General features: G+C 40.9%; 2 protein-coding genes, 1 long non-coding RNA gene and 1 other non-coding gene across 4 annotated transcripts; 2 read left to right on the top strand and 2 right to left on the bottom strand.

Annotated features, from left to right (window-relative positions):
* The first annotated feature begins 50 nt into the window (after positions 1-50).
* LOC103861422 (calcium-dependent protein kinase 3) lies at positions 51-3,049 on the top strand. The gene is made up of 8 exons (XM_009139129.3): positions 51-521; positions 1,178-1,464; positions 1,535-1,678; positions 1,762-1,914; positions 1,985-2,268; positions 2,343-2,470; positions 2,544-2,643; positions 2,725-3,049. Exons 1-8 carry the CDS (start codon positions 109-111, stop codon positions 2,812-2,814), a joined length of 1,599 nt encoding a protein of 532 aa, XP_009137377.1. The 5' UTR covers positions 51-108; the 3' UTR covers positions 2,815-3,049.
* A 5,594-nt stretch (positions 3,050-8,643) lies between these two features.
* TRNAL-CAA lies at positions 8,644-8,727 on the bottom strand. Its single transcript has one exon. It is a non-coding gene; the product is annotated as a tRNA-Leu (tRNA).
* Positions 8,728-8,921: 194 nt separating this feature from the next.
* Positions 8,922-10,381, bottom strand: LOC103861418 (reticulon-like protein B1). Its single transcript, XM_009139125.3, has 5 exons — positions 10,068-10,381; positions 9,753-9,933; positions 9,533-9,674; positions 9,383-9,452; positions 8,922-9,307 (listed from the first exon to the last, which is right to left on the bottom strand). The coding sequence occupies exons 1-5, from the start codon at positions 10,309-10,311 to the stop codon at positions 9,138-9,140; spliced, it is 807 nt and encodes a 268-aa protein (XP_009137373.1). The 5' UTR covers positions 10,312-10,381; the 3' UTR covers positions 8,922-9,137.
* Positions 10,382-10,610: 229 nt separating this feature from the next.
* LOC103861417 lies at positions 10,611-16,823 on the top strand. The gene is made up of 2 exons (XR_631541.3): positions 10,611-12,185; positions 12,295-16,823. It is a non-coding gene; the product is annotated as an uncharacterized LOC103861417 (long non-coding RNA).
* Positions 16,824-17,471: the final 648 nt, after the last annotated feature.

Here is a 17,471-nt window from a genome sequence, read left to right as displayed (position 1 = left end):
ACGTAATCTCCATCTTCCCGAGTTCATCTTCGGACATAAAAGACCATCAGATCTTTTTATCTCTCAGTTGACTTTATTGACTCAGAGAGAAACAAAGTTCGTTCGACAATGGGACACAGACACAGCAAGTCCAAATCCTCCGGTCCGCCACCGTCCTCCTCCTCCTCCTCTTCCTCCACCAACGTCGTCCACCATGTCCAACCTTCCGGAGAACGCCGCGGATCTTCCGGTTCTGGCCCCGCACCCGTCGGATCTTCCTCAACCGGCGGATCCCGCTCCGCCGCATCTGCTCAGCAGAACGGTCGGATCTTAGGCCGTCCGATGGAGAATGTCAGGGGAACGTACGACTTCGGCAAGGAGCTAGGTCGTGGCCAGTTCGGAGTCACGTATCTCGTCACTCACAAAGAGACCAAAAAACTCTTCGCCTGCAAGTCGATCCCCACGCGCCGCCTCGTCCACCGTGACGACATTGAAGATGTCCGCCGTGAAGTCCAGATTATGCACCATCTAAGTGGTCACAGGTAATTTATTTCGAGAGTTTCCAAAAATGAATATGAAAGGCGGTCAAGATCCCAATACTAATAATAACCAATGTTCAAGAAATGGCTAGGACGTAGTTAGTTGTTTTATATAAGATTATTGATTAGGCATGTACCTAGTTCGAAAAATCGCTAGGATGTAGTTAATTGTCAAGATCCAATAGTAATGACTAATGTTCAAAAAATTGCTAGGATGTAGTTAGTTGTTTTATATAAGATTATTGATTAGGCGTGCACCTAGTTCGAAAAATCGCTAGGATGTAGTTAATTGTCAAGATCCAATAGTAATGACTAATGTTCAAAAAATCGCTAGGATGTAGTTAGTTGTTTTATGTAAGATTATTGATTAGGCGTGTACCTAGTTCGAAAAATCGCTAGAATGTAGTTAGTTGTCAAGATCCAATAGTAATGACTAATGTTCAAAAAATCGCTAGGATGTAGTTAGTTGTTTTATGTAAGATTATTGATTAGGCGTGCACCTAGTTCTAGAAATCGTTTCTTTGTCGAGTTGGCGGAAGCATAGGCGCCGGCTAGACTGATTTTTAGAATATTGGTAGTGACCAATGCGAACATATGATACTCTAGAAATGATAAGTGTATGTCAGGGGAACATAACATATAGGTGCATTGATTTGTAGGAACATAGTGGACTTGAAGGGAGCTTACGAGGACAGACACTCGGTGAATCTGATAATGGAGCTGTGCGAAGGAGGGGAGCTTTTCGACAGGATCATAGCGAAAGGCCATTACACGGAGAGAGCCGCTGCGGATTTGTGCAGGCAGATGGTGATGGTTGTGCATAGTTGCCACTCTATGGGTGTGATGCACCGTGATTTGAAGCCTGAGAACTTTCTCTTTCTCAGCAAAGATGAGAACTCTCCGTTGAAAGCTACAGACTTTGGTCTATCCGTCTTCTTTAAACCAGGTTAGGCTAATTTGAGAATGGACTCTATTATTTTCATATGTGGTGTAACTTTGAGTGTGTTTGAATGCAGGAGATAAGTTTAAGGATCTTGTTGGGAGTGCATACTATGTGGCCCCGGAGGTTTTGAAACGGAACTATGGACCAGAGGCTGATATCTGGAGTGCCGGTGTGATTCTCTTCATCCTTATCAGTGGTGTTCCGCCTTTCTGGGGAGGTAACTACTACTTGTCTTCATCTTGTTTGAGAAGCGAGTGGAACATGAATGTGTTTAGTTACCTTCTTTGTTCTATTGTGCAGAAAATGAGACAGGGATCTTTGATGCTATTCTAAAAGGAGAGCTTGACTTCTCAGCTGATCCGTGGCCAACGGTGTCGGCTGGTGCCAAAGATCTTGTGAAGAGAATGTTGAAGTATGATCCTAAAGACCGGCTTACAGCTAGCGAAGCGCTGAGTAAGACCACTTGGTAACATGTTTTGATGATTAAACACTGTTCTTTTACACGTTTTTGGTACATACGCAGATCATCCGTGGATTAAAGAAGACGGAGAGGCGTCAGACAAACCGCTTGACAATGCTGTGTTGTCCAGGATGAAACAGTTCAGAGCCATGAACAAACTAAAGAAAATGGCACTGAAGGTAATTGCAGAGAACCTGTCTGAAGAAGAAATCATTGGTCTGAAAGAGATGTTCAAAGCTCTAGACACCGATAAAAACGGAATAGTCACCTTGGAGGAGTTGAGAACCGGTCTCCCAAAGCTTGGCAATAAGATCTCTGAGGCTGAAATAAAACAGTTAATGGAAGCAGTAAGTCTTTTGGTGTTTTCTCTCCCCCTTGCAAAAACTCAAAAGGCTTATTATTAACTGTTTTTGGTTTTTAGGCTGATATGGATGGAGATGGATCGATTGATTACTTGGAGTTTATTTCAGCAACAATGCATATGAACAGAATCGAACGTGAGGATCATTTGTACACTGCTTTCCAGTACTTCGACAAGGACAACAGCGGGTAATAAAAAAACATTAGTAAGCTACCTCTTTAGTAACAAAGTTTTCACACTTTTTGATTTTGTGTTCTTTAGGTACATAACAATGGAAGAACTAGAGCAGGCCATGAAGAAATACAACATGGGTGATGACAAATCCATCAAAGAGATCATTGCTGAAGTTGACACCGATCGTGTACGTATCTATCATACACGCATTTTTTATATGCACTAGTCTTGTAAACACACTCACTTTTGTGAATTCTAAATCTGCCAGGACGGGAAAATAAACTACGAAGAGTTCGTAGCGATGATGAAGAAGGGAAATCCAGAACTGGTGACGAACCGACGCAGAGTCAACATGTAACACGAAGGAAGTTGAGAGAGGGTAATGATGATAACTACAACAAATCTCTCTCTCTTTATGTTTTATGTTTTCTCTGACGAGAGATCTTTTGATGTATCCTTTGTTTGCTTTGCTTCTCTCTTTACTTTCACTTAGCTTTTGTTGGTTTTGTTACAATGATGTTTATTTTTCTGCAATATCTTCTTTTATCACCACAACATTTGATTATAAAAAAGTCACTTGCAGGTTTGTCTCATGTGAGATTATACTTGCAGGTCCATCATTTGATTATAAGTAATAATTTCAAAATCCAACTTAGTAATATAATCCTAAACCTTATTTGGGGTTAATAATCCACTTAAACAGCCATATTGATGGCCTGGTGCCTTGGTGGTAGTGTAATGTTAAGAGTGGTTATGGTTAGGTTGGTCGAGGTCGACCAAACCGGTTCTATGAGAAGATCTTGTACGATCTCGTAGGAGATTGAGTTGGTTACGATAAGTACAAATATGAAGTAGTTGTAGATATAGCCAAATCTCATGAAGAGATATTGTAAGCGTGTATATGTACTCAACGTATGTGAATGACAACAACAACACTTTCCGTAACACATTCTCTCTGAGTTTACATGGTATCAGAGCTTGTGTGAAAGAACAAAATAAAATCGTAAAAGAGAGATTGTGAGGTATGACAAAAGGAGAGATTGTGACTGCAAGTGGCAGCAACAACATCAATATGACGTCTCCCTATTTCCTGTCGCACTCCGACAATCCTGGAGTGTCAATCACCCCAGTCACGTTGACTAGAGAAAACTATGCCGAGTGGGCATCCGAGTTGGAGAACGCACTTTGTGCGAAGCGTAAGATAGGTTTCATCAATGGAACTCTGTTGATGCCTGATGAGAACGAGAAACCAGCGGAGGCGGAGTTGTGGAAGACGGTGAATTCCATGATTGTGGGATGGATACGAGCCTCGATCTCGTCTACGGTGCGATCGACAGTGACGTTCACACCAAACGCGTTCAAGATGTGGAACGACCTGAAGAGAAGGTTCTCTATTGGAAACGCTGTGCGTGTCCATCAACTCAAATCAGAGTTAGCGGCTTGTAAACAGGATGGATCGACTGTTTTGGACTATTTCGGTCGGCTCTCGTCGAAGTGGGAAGAGCTGTTGAGCTATAAACCACTTCCGACATGTACCTGTGGAGCTTCTGAGAAGATCAGCAAGGACTATGAAGAGGAGAAGGTCCATATGTTTTTGATGGGACTCGATGATGCAAGGTTCGGCAACGTCTGCACCAACATCATTGGGATGGACCCATTGCCCGACCTGAACTCAGTATACCAAAGAGTTGTGCGAGAAGAAAGAAGGCTTCTGACGTCCCGTGTGGAGACTAAACATGATGCAGTTGGTTTTATGACCAGATTTGAGGCGACGCAAGGAGACAGCGCCAACATGACCGGTTCAATCGCTGCTGCTGTTACAAGGAGTCGTGGAGGAGTAGTATGTTCTCACTGTGGAAGAACAGGACATGAAAAGAAAGAATGTTGGCAACTCATTGGGTTTCCTGATTGGTGGACAGAAAGGAACCAAGGAGGAGATCGAAATGGACGTGGAAGAGGAAGCAGGGGTCGCGGATGCGGTCAAGCACGATCTAATGTAACGCAAGCCCCAGCTTCAAGTGGTCAGGCGGCTCTAACCGCAGAGCAATGGGCATCGCTGACGGCATTACTGGAGCAGCAAAAGCCAACCCCAATTCCGGAGAAGCTTAATGGTAAGAAACAAACTGGTGAGGTTATTCTGGACACTGGAGCATCACATCACATGACCGGTGATGCTAGATTGCTCAGCGACATGCATGACGTGGTGGGGTGTCCAGTGCGGTTCGCTGATGGAAGTCAGGTGCAAGCCACACGAAGTGGTGTACTGCGACTTTCAGAGAAGATAACATTGACTCATGTCTTATTAGTTCCTGACTTGAACTGCACGTTATTGTCTGTCGCAAAATTGCTGAAGCAGACAGGTTGTCTGGCCATGTTTTCTGATACGTTGTGTGTTTTGCAGGACCGTTTTACGAGGACCCTGATTGGAGCCGGTGAAGAACGGGATGGTGTGTATGTTTATCGGGATGTTACTGTTCGGCGAGGTCTCAGAGTTAAGGGAGCAGAGGACACGGCTTTGTGGCATCGCAGACTGGGGCATCCGTCATTTGGTGTTTTAAGTAATTTACCTTTTGTTTCTGGTTTTTCGAATCACTCCGACAAGTTTGGCGGATGTGATATTTGTTTTAAATCTAAGCAAACTCGTGGTGTGTTTTCAGAAAGTTATAATAAAGCCTCAGTTCCTTTTGAATTAATACATGTTGACTTATGGGGACCTTATAGAGAACCAGCGTCATGCGGAGCCGTTTACTTTCTTACGATAGTCGACGACTGCTCGCGTGCTGTCTGGCTCCACTTGCTGTTAGAAAAATCCGAGGTAAAAGCAGTGTTGCTTAACTTCTGTTCCTTTGCTCAGCGACAATTTGGACGGTCCGTTCAAGTAGTTCGCAGTGATAATGGAACAGAATTCTTGTGCTTGTCAAGATACTTTGCAGAGAATGGCATTGTACATCACACCTCCTGTGTAGCAACACCACAACAAAATGGTAGAGTAGAGAGGAAGCACCGGCATATCCTCAACGTGTCAAGATCAATCATGTTTCAGGCGAACCTTCCTATCAAGTTCTGGGGTGAGAGTGTCTTAACCGCAGCGCACCTTATCAATCAGACACCCTCCAGTCTCTTGAATGGGAAATCTCCGTATGAGTGTCTCTATGGAAAGCCTCCGTCGTATGACAGAATCAAAACGTTTGGATGTCTCTGTTATGCCCACAGATCGTCTCGCGACAAGGACAAGTTCAAAGCAAGGAGTAGAAGATGCATCTTCGTTGGGTATCCTTTTGGTAAGAAAGGATGGAGATTGTTTGACCTAGATACCGAAGAATTCTTTGTGTCACGGGATGTTGAGTTCGCGGAGTCATCGTTTCCATATCAACATAATCAAGTCGACGCACCTGAGACGTCTTCATATCAGACCCAGCGTGTTGAAATTCATGACAATATCGAGCCAGTCCTGGAGTCCAGGGGGAGTGATTCAGAACCAATGGAGGCGATGCAGGGCAATCCGGAACAGACATGGTCTGTGGTAGAGACAGTGGAGTCCGCAGATTCAGAAACTGAGCTCGCGAGCCCGGGAACAGTGCCAACTTCAGAGGTTCCGGTTGCGGAGACAGAGCAACCTGCAGTAGCAGAACCAGAACAGAATCTCGGCAGGGGCCATCGTGTCCCGGTGCCGTCGGTGAAGCTTCGTGATTACGTCACGTATAACGCAAACTGTCGTCCTGATAAACACAACACACTCCCAGTTCATCCCGCTTCGTCTCGGCACTCGGAAGCGAGTCCAGGTAAAACCACTTCTTCCTATCCCATTACGGCTTATGTCACTGACGCAGTCTTTTCAGAAAGACACCAAGCCTTTCTTGCAGCGATCTCCTCAGGTGTGGAACCACGAAATTGGAGAGAAGCAATGCTCGACCCTATATGGAACGGAGCTATGTCAACAGAAGTGGGTGCCTTGGAGGAACAGAGAACTTGGGATGTTACGGAGTTGCCTAAAGGAAAGAAGGCACTGGCATGTCAATGGGTGTACAAGTACAAATACAACTCAGACGGGACAGTGGAGAGGCCCAAAGCACGACTTGTCGTCTGCGGTAACAGACAAGTAGAAGGAGAAGATTATGGTGAAACGTTTGCGCATGTGGCAAAGATAACAACAGTCCGCACATTGTTGGAAGTAGCAGTTGCGAAGAACTGGGATGTACATCAGATGAACGTGCACAACGCGTTCTTGCACGGAGATTTGAAAGAAGAAGTATACATGAAGATGCCTCCAGGCTTTTATGGCGATAGTCCTACGAAAGTATGTAAGCTGAGGAAATCACTTTATGGGCTGAAGCAGGCGCCACGCTGCTGGTTTGCTAAGCTTACGTCTGCACTCAAGAAGTTCGGGTTCAAACAGTCATATTCTGACTACTCGCTGTTTACGTATATCCAAGGTGGCCGGAGTCTGCACGTTCTCATCTATGTAGATGATCTGATAATCACTGGTGACGACTTGAGCATGATGACGAGGTTCAAGGGTTACTTGAGCGAGTGGTTCAAGATGAAGGATCTGGGTAAAGCAAAGTACTTTCTTGGTATCGAAATAGCACGAGGGGAGATGGGAATGTTTCTCTCACAAAGGAAGTACGCTCTCGATATAGTGGCAGAGGCGGGGCTATTGGGTTGCAAGCCAGTAGCAACGCCTATGGAACAGAATCACAAGTTGCTGGCGGACAAGGGACCATACTATCGAAATCAAGTGAGGTTCAGAAGGATCGTTGGTCGACTGGTGTATCTAGCGATCACAAGACCTGAGCTGAGCTATGCAATTCATGTCTTGTCACAAGTAATGCATAAGCCAAGAGAGGCTCATTGGGACGCGGTGGTACGGGTTCTCAAGTATCTTAAAGGGTGTCCAGGTCAGGGAATTATGTTGAAGGCAGTCAGTGATCTGCGTATAAGAGCTTTCTGCGACGCGGACTGGGCGTCATGTCCTGTGTCGAGAAGGTCGCTGTCTGCTTTCGTTGTGTTGTTGGGAGACTCACCTATCTCCTTGAAGACCAAAAAACAGGACACCGTGTCTCATTCATCTGCAGAAGCAGAGTATAGGGCGATGGCAGCAACATTGCGGGAGTTGAAGTGGTTGAAACGTTTGTTGGGAGACTTTGGTGTAAAACACAGTGACCCTATGCAGATGTTTTGCGACAGTAAATCGGCCATATACATAGCTACAAATCCTGTGTTCCACGAACGGACGAAACACATCGAGTCAGATTGCCATAGTGTTCGAGATGCAGTTCAGGATAAGTTGATTACATTTCGTCATGTGCGGACGACAGAGCAGCTGGACGACATAATGACAAAGGCCTTGGGTAGTTCATCATTTCACTATCTACTGAACAAGTTCGGCGTTCGTGACTTGCACGCACCAACTTGAGGGGGAGTGTTAAGAGTGGTTATGGTTAGGTTGGTCGAGGTCGACCAAACCGGTTCTATGAGAAGATCTTGTACGATCTCGTAGGAGATTGAGTTGGTTACGATAAGTACAAATATGAAGTAGTTGTAGATATAGCCAAATCTCATGAAGAGATATTGTAAGCGTGTATATGTACTCAACGTATGTGAATGACAACAACAACACTTTCCGTAACACATTCTCTCTGAGTTTACATGTAAGATGATTGGTTTATTTGCGTTCCCGATTCAGAACCATTTTAGTATGAAATGATATTTTTTTAAAAAATTGGATTTTCTGAGAAGTTGATTAATATTGGGAAAATTGACTTTTTAAACCTGAACTTCCAAAAATAAGCTGAGGTCATCATCTCTAATAAACTTATGTGACATGACTGTAGCTATGAATCAGGTTGATAGGAGAAGCAGGTGTACAGGTCCTCCTCTTAGCATACCAGAGTTTCGGCTTAGTATTCGGAGAATTGAGTGTCTCTCCTCTACGTCTATAAATGCACTTTCTACGGAGGACTAAGACACCACCAAACTGCCTTTTCTTTGATATGTTTTGTTTATGGAAATAAGAAGTATTGTTTACACGGATTCATCTTGGCTTTTGTCAAGTATGGTTTATTTAGGTTGTAAACAAAGTCGGTGATCGTAGCTGTGGTAATTCATATTCAAATGTAGAAAAAGCTAACTGTAAGTAAACACAAAGGATTGAACTAAAAAATTAAGATATAAAATCGAAAAATATTGTCAGAAGTGGGATTTGAACCCACGCCCTCTCACGAGGACCAGAACTTGAGTCTGGCGCCTTAGACCACTCGGCCACCCTGACTGTTGCTGAATACTTCATTTGACAGTTCAATCTAGTAGATTAGTATGTTACATATAAATCTTCCTTGTAAAAGACCGGAAGTTTCATTGCATTTTATTTGATAAGATACTGTACAAACGCCCAAGGCTTCTTACAAAGATGAGGAAACAACTTTTTTGACTTGCATCAAACGAAATTAACAATCTTAAAGCACGAGAATGCAAAGTTGAAAATTTAAATATCTTGAAATTCTTAAGTTATACAGAGAGAGAGAGAGAGCGAGAGAACCAACACTAACTGTATCATCTCTCCACCAACAATGGCAAAAACCAAATAACATATTAAAAGATCTAACACACATAGCTTCGACACCATTTCACAACACCGTGTTCATTTTTTTGCTATCGAAGAATTACCATTTTCGTATTAACCTAATCTTTCTTCTTGTTCTTCAAGGGGCCCAATGGGATCTTGCTCAACACCTTCTCGTCCAACACTGCATACTGCTTCTTGATCTCGATCATTGCTTTCTCACCTAACGGGTCGACTTTGTCCTCGTACTTGTCGTAGGCAAGAGGCACCGTGAAGAGCAGCACAAGAGCTGTTGCAGGAGACAAAAGCTTTTAGTCATCAGGAGAAGGTAAGGACTAATGGGAGATCAAGTACTTAGACTTACCTATGTATGCCAATGTCAAGAAGTTGAACCAGCCGCCCAAGATCGACACAAACCACAAGCCAGCAATAGCCTTAACTCAATCAAAACGTTCAAATATCATCAGAACAAACATAGAAAGCACACAACTTCCCAAAAAGAGATCGAACTTACAGCAAGAAACTTCTTGAGATCCCTTCCAGATGCAATCTCACGAAGAGAAGAGAATCCTCTATTGATTTCAACTCTAAGCCCAGACGCAAGCTGGAGAATAGGCTCTTCAGGGATATGAACTTCAGGAATCTTCGGTGGAGACCTAACAAAAACAAAAAAAAAACTCAAACCATCAACAACCTAAAAGAGACTAAACACCAAATCTAATAATCAAACTCACTTGTTAATAAACATGGTGGCATTAGACCAGAGAAACAACACAGCGAGCACAACAATCATGACGTGGCAGAGCAAAGTAAGAAGATGATACTCCATCAACTCAAAGAGAACCCAAGCGGCTGTAGCACCGCCGAGTACTCCACCAGACATCTTCTTGTTCTTCCACATGAATATATCCGCCGCTGCATATCAAAACATTAGAAAGCATCCAACTTTATACACAAAACTACACCTTTAACCAAACCCAGATCCGAATCTCACGAATTCAAATACCAAAACTAACGAAAGCGAAACCAGATCGGAGCAAAAACCGTACGTTTTCCACCGCCGAGGACCTTGTGAACAGGCTTCTCCCTACCGAACAAGCGGTACACTTTCGATTTCATTGAAGACGGAGACTCCGAAGACTTCTTCTTCTTCTCGTCCTCATCTGACGACGAAGAGTCGCCACCGTGGTGGAGCTTCTCCGAGATCTTGTCCATCAGCGATTCCCTCTCCACAACCTCCACAGCTGGCTCCGAAGCGGTTACAGACTCGTCGTGTTTGTGTTCGTCAGTCATCTCTTCTCCGATTCGATTTCACACAGATCTTATTAAGCTTCAGATTCGATAGAGAATATAACCAACGAAGAAGAGAGAGTTTATAAAAGGTAAAGGGAAGAAAGAATATTCAAAATCAATCCTGTCCGTTGAAAATAATATTTATGATCTGAGCCGTTCGATATGTTCGGCGTTACTTAACTTGAGCCAAGCCGACAAGGAATACAAACATTTCATTAAGGAACCGACATGTGACGCCGTCAGAGTTAACGGCTCCCGTCATCAGGGGAGGTTGACGTGGCGGAGGTTTAAGCGCTAAGTAAATTGGGTAATGTACAGGTGTCACGCGGGTGAGGCAAGATGTTTGTAAGATCCCGTGGAGAAAGATTCAGCCATTCGTACATGACTCACGTTCTTTCTCACTGCCGAACGACAAAATATCCTCCTATACATTGCCTTCTTGAGGAGATCTTCCAGAACTGATACTCGCCCAAGAATACTTTGATAGCAACCGAACTTCTTATTAATGAACTTACGTATATAAAAACAAATCAAATTTGTAATCGACTATCAAATGTTTGAAAAGAAACAAAACTTTTTTATATTTTAGTGGAATCAATCCTAAATTAACATTAACGTCATGATCCTCTAAAAAATACAAACCTCTTTGGATGTTTTAAATTTATTCTCCACATAGCTATTTAATATTCACAAATTGTTACCTTAAAAAATTATAATTGTCTGCAATAAAATGGAAGTGATAATCACGTGAATAATAGAACTTGAAAGGCTGCAGGAAGCTGAAATCATGCTTGATTAAGATAACCAAATCAAATTACTAATGTAAAGAGGCACACTAAATTCCTATAAAAGTGAATAGCTGGATTATTACAAGATCTATATATAGTCTTATGAATCAGTTATTTTATTATTATAGTTAAAGATCTATAGTCTTATGAATTAATACAAGAAATAAAAAATTATACACTATTTTAAATATATATATTTTATATTTTTTTGGAAATTCGTTACATTTTTTGGAAAATTCAAAATTTAGAAAAAATTGTTTGATCACATTATTAACATAGTTCATTTGGTTTTCAAAATATCGACATATATAGATTCAAACAAACATGTATATCTATAAAGAATAATCGTTACTATTAGGTTTTAATGTTGCTTAGCTAACTTAAAATTTTTTATTAATAATAGATTCGCAGTTTTTCACCGTTTCAATTTATAATTTGAGAAACTAAAAGAAGAAGATAATGTTATTGGATTCAATAAATTAGCGTACAAAAACAATTATATATTTAATGTGTTAAATATAAGCAACAACTGTTTTAAATAATAATTCAATATATAACTACTAAAATTAAAGTAGACAAATAATAAATGATTAAATTTTCGTGATTTTTAATGATGAAATAAATATATGATATGTAAAAAGAAAAATAAAATAAAAATTTAAAAGTTATTATTATTTTTAATTGAATATAAAATAAATATTTAAGATTCGCAGGAAAACATATTTCTTAACTATATTCAAAAACACATAAAAAGAACAAATTAGATGGTATTAAATACTTCACGAAGAAAAAAAAGGCGACGGCGATGGCGATTTGTAACTAGGGTTTTGATGTTCGATCGAGATGGGAAATCATGGGATCCGGGGGCTAAGAGGATATTCAGGATTCGAGGAGGATCATATGGAGTTGGGAAATCATGGGGATTGAGCGACGATTCACGAATCGAAATCAAAATAAAGATTTCGAAGAGATCTCAATGGAAACGATTTTGGAAGGGAGATACGATTGGGTTTTTTAGGAACTGGTTTTATTTCAGATTTTCGGAGTGGATGCGGAATCCAGAGGATCGAACAAAAGATCCCAGAGGTATGAATTTCGTTCTCATCATAACGAGATCTCTGCCGCCTGTTATAGAAAGTCGAAATATTATTATGCGATATGCTAATGATACAATGGATACTTGGCTTCTCAATAGGATCTCATTTGGTGTTTTGGGATATCGGAACATATTCTCTAATGATTGTTCAAAGATATGTCGAATCAATTATAGGGGATTTGCTAATAATGTATTAGGATTATGGAGTAATGAGTTGAGCTCTGCGTGTCAGTATATAAGGAACTGGGATTTAGTCTTCAGAAGCATCATAGTTTCTTGGATCCAATTTACAGGATAAGGTCGAACTGAAAATAATATATATACTTGAAGGGGGGCAAGATTATATTATTATTTTCATATTAAAGGTGTTCACTATGACGGTTATTTTTGGACGTTTGGTGGCTTATTGTTTTTTTCTTGGAGGTTGGGACTTCAGAGTATCATCAAACTCAAATTCGCTTGCTCTTGGGAGTATTATTTATATTGTTAAATGAGAGTGCTTAGTTGGAATTGTAAAGGTATGGGAAGTAAGTGGACTATGAGCTATTTAAGGGAAATATGATATAAACATAAACCAGATTTTTTGTTTTTATCTGAAACAAAACAGGAAACAGAATTTGTTCAAGCTTTTCAAGCACATATTAGATTTGATAACTTGTTCACGGTTGATCCAGTGGGAAGGAGTGGTGGTTTAGCGCTTTTTTACAACAATGAATCTCAGGCACAAGTATTATATTCTAGTAATAGAATGATAGATGTGGAAGCAGTGACTAATGGAAAGACGGTCTATCTTACGTTTGTGTATGGTGATCCTGTCCCAAAGTTAAGGGAACAAGTATGGGAACGTTTGACAAGATATGGGCTCGTGCGTTCGGAACCCTGGTTCATTATTGGGGATTTAAATGAGATTACGGGAAATCATGAAAAGGATGGAGGATCTCTGAGGAGTGCAGATTCTTTTATTCCTTTTAATAATATGATAAGGAATACTGGCTTATTGGAATTTCCGGCTCGGAGAAATAAAATGTCTTGGCAAGGGAGAAGGGGGAAAGGAAAAGGGGCTTTTACGGTAAGATGTCGTCTAGATCGAGCTTTAGCGAATGAAGAGTGACATACTCTGTTCCCATGTTCTTATACAGAATATTTAGGGTTAGTGGCTTCTGATCATCGTCCAATAGTGGCTTATCTGGATGATAAAGTCACTAGGAGAAAAAGACAAATTTCGTTTTGATAAACGATGGATTGGACAAGAAGGTCTTTTGGAATCAATTACAACGGGCTGGTCAGTTTATAGTGCAAGAGGGGCAAATGGGATCGTGGAAAAAATTAGTAATTGTAGACACGAAATTGCTAAATGGCGGAAAAATAATCCTCCTTATGGGAAGGATAAAATTTCTGAGTTACAAAAAGCTCTCGAAGAGGTACAAACAGATAATTCTAGGTCTCAGGAAGATATTTTCGAGGTCTCAAAGAAGTTACAAGATGCATATAAAGATGAAGAAGAGTATTGGCACCAGAAAAGTAGGAATACGTGGTACACATCTGGGGATCTCAATACAAAATTCTATCATGCTCTGACCAAGCAACGACGGGTACGAAATCGGATAGTAGGTTTATATGATGCTTTGGGAAATTGGATTACGGAAGATATGGGTGTGGAAAAGTAGCAGTGGGCTATTTCGAAGAGCTTTTTACTACTACTTCTCCAACGGAGTTTGATGACTTTCTCACAGAGGTATCACCGGGTATTACTCCACAGATGAACCAATGTCTGCTGCGGGTAGCGTCAAAGAACGAGGTCAAAGAAGCCCTGTTTATGATGCATCCAGAAAAGGCACCAGGACCGGATGGGATGACAGCTCTTTTCTTTCAACACTCCTGGCATATTATTAAGAAGGATTTGGTGGATATGGTGAATAATTTTTTGGTCACTGGAAATTTGGATCCGAAATTAAATATTACTAATATTTGTATGATTCCAAAAACGGAGAGGCCTACAAGAATGACCGAATTACGGCCGATTAGTCTGTGTAATGTTGGGTACAAGATTATTTCGAAGGTTCCGTGTCAGAGATTGAAGATATGTTTACCTTCTCTCATCTCAGAAACCCAGTCGGCTTTTGTGCCAGGAAGGTTAATATCTGATAATATTCTTATTGCTCAGGAAATGTTTCATGGATTACGGACGAATAAGGCGTGCAGGGGAAAATATATGGCAATTAAAACGGATATGAGTAAAGCTTATGATAGAGTGGAATGGGATTTTATAAAGGCTCTCCTACAGAAGATGGGATTTGATCTTCATTGGATTACATTAATGATGGAATGTATATCATCGGTTCAATATCGGGTCCTCCTTAATGGACAACCCCGGGGTCTTATCATCCCACAGAGGGGTTTACGACAAGGAGATCCTTTATCACCTTATTTATTTATTCTGTGTACTGAGGCTTTGATTCCAAACATTAAAAAGGCGGAAAGAGGAAAACTTTTAACGGGAATGAAGGTAGTTCGAGCATGTCCATCGATATCTCATTTGCTTTTTGCGGATGATAGTCTTTTTTCTGTAAAGCTATAAAAGAGGAATGCCATACTATCCTTAGGATCTTAAAGGAATATGAGGTTGTATCTGGTCAGCTTATAAATTTTGACAAGTCTTCTATCCAGTTTGGGCACAATATTGAGGAATCAGCTAGACAGGAGTTACGAGATATACTGGGAATCCAGAATCTTGGAGGTATGGGATCTTATCTAGGCCTTCCAGAAAATTTGGGAGGATCCAAGATACAAGTTTTTAGCTTTGTGCAGGATCGGCTAAATAATAGAGTTAATGGATGGACTTTTAAGTTTTTCACAAAGGGTGGAAAGGAGGTGATTATTAAATCTGTAGTGACGGCATTACCAAACCATGTGATGTCCTGCTACCGGCTACCTAAGGCAACAACTAAAAAACTGACGACTGCGGTCGCACAATTTTGGTGGAGTCCAGGGGGAAGGACAAGGGGTATGCACTGGAAATCATGGGATAAAGTGTGTCTTGATAAGGAAGATGGGGGGCTAGGTTTTAAGGATATTACGGATTTTAATACAGCAATGCTTGGTAAACAGCTGTGGCGTCTGATCGAGAAGCCAAATACTTTATTTTCGCGGGTTTTCAAGGGACGGTATTACAGGAATGCATCACCCCTGGACCCGATTCGCTCATATTCTCCGTCATATGGCTGGCGGAGTATCGTTTCTGCTAGATCTCTGGTAAGCAAAGGACTAATCAAAAGGGTGGGATCAGAATCATCTATATCTGTATGGAATGATCCATGGCTCCCAACCACTCGCCCGAGACCAGCAAATAAAAATCAACATATTTTCGACCCAAATGTTACAGTGGATTCTCTTATTGACTCTACTTCGCGGACATGGAACTCGCATGCACTCAGGACATTGATGGACCCCCAAGATGTGAAAATTATAGAAAGTATACCACTGAGTAAATCTCAGATGGTGGACAGGGATGGATGACATTTCACAAACAATGGGAGGTATACGGTTAAATCAGGATACCAGGTTGAACGGATTTATCCAGATAGGGAGAGACCACCGTTACTGTTTGGACTCACAGTTGATGCTTTGAAGGCTTTCTGCTGGAAAATACGGTGCCCCCCCAAGTTAAAACATTTTCTATGGCAATTGGTTACAGGTTGTATAGCAGTCAAAAAGAATCTGAAAGCGAGAGGAATACAAGGAGACATATGTTGTGCCCGTTGCGGAGCGAATGAGGAATCAATCAACCATGTGTTTTTTGAATGTCCTCCAGCACTTCAGGTTTGGCCTCTCTCCAATATACCATCGAATCCAACTATGTTCCCAACGACCTCTCTGTTTACAAATATGGATCACCTCTTCTGGAGAGTCTCTCCACCGATGGAGGATCATCAATTTGCATGGATTCTTTGGTATATTTGGAAAGGAAGAAACAATAAAGTTTTTAGCAATTTGGACATGGAACCAATGGACACCCTCAAATTGGCAGAAACAGAGTCAAGACTTTGGGCTGATGCACAGGTATTGCCCGAGACCAGGATAGCGTCCCAAGTTGAGGTCACGACTCCCCCATCAATTCCAGGGAGATGGTGTTTTACAGATGGATCCTGGAAAGAGAATGATACTTTCTCTGGGCAAGGTTGGCTGAGTACTCTAGAAGGTTTTAATGGGTTGTTAGGCGCAAGGAATGTTCGAGCTTGTCTATCCCCTTTACATGCAGAGATGGAAGCACTAATTTGGGCAATGGAATGTATGAAAAACTTACGGTAATTTCAGGTTACATTTGCAACGGATTGTTCTCAGTTGGTGAAGATGGTTTCAGAACCAGAAGAATGGCCAGCATTTGCAAGCTATTTGGAAGATATTAAATCCCTGAAAGAAGTTTTCACACGTTCGGAGATTATCTATGTACCAAGAACGCAAAATTCAAGAGCGGATAGCCTAGCACGCAGTGTCAGGAAGCAACCGTCGTTTGTCGTTCACATGGATCAAGATCTACCGGAGTGGTTCACAGAGTCAATATGAGTCTGTATTTGATGACCAAAAAAAAAAAAAAAATACTTTAGTCAACAACTACAACTCAAACGAAAGCATTAATAGCTACGATGGAAACTCTTCAGACACAGACCCTGACGTCTATTTAAAAAACCTTAGCCTACAATATTTTTCAGGAGAACCACTCAGTATGATGAATCAATACATTTAGTTAATTAATCAATGTTGAGATAATGACAATCCAGAAAGTCATTACACCGAGGGGTTAAATCAATACTTCTTCCACCTCAATCTCTCAAAAAACTCTACCATCTTCACCAATCCGGAAACTCTGATAATGATACATATTCTTATGATATATTAATGTTACGCATAGACAATTTTGAAGAGGAAAAAGAATATTTGAATAAGCTATCCTGAGAAAATAATCAATTCAAATCCGATCAATGTAAGAACATGATTAAGAATTTATTTACTCAATTCATGATCTTTTTGAAGACAAAATATTTAACCAATAACTGACAAAATAAAACCCCCAACAAATTGCCACATCTTTGACATAAACAAAGTAGGCGAAGACTGTTACAATTTTAAGAGGATGAAACAATTTATTATGTTTTTGTAAACAAGATAATCACAAAAACAAACATAAGCATTTACATTTTAATATCAACTTTATTTTATGTTTCAGTTTCAAATGAATTTACTTTGTTATGACTATCAATTTTTTATTCTATTTTTAT

Source organism: Brassica rapa, chromosome A03, assembly GCF_000309985.2.
Source record: "Brassica rapa cultivar Chiifu-401-42 chromosome A03, CAAS_Brap_v3.01, whole genome shotgun sequence".
Taxonomy (NCBI): Eukaryota; Viridiplantae; Streptophyta; class Magnoliopsida; order Brassicales; family Brassicaceae; genus Brassica; species Brassica rapa.
Note: the sequence above shows the minus strand (reverse complement) of the source record. Positions and strands in the feature narration are given on the sequence as shown.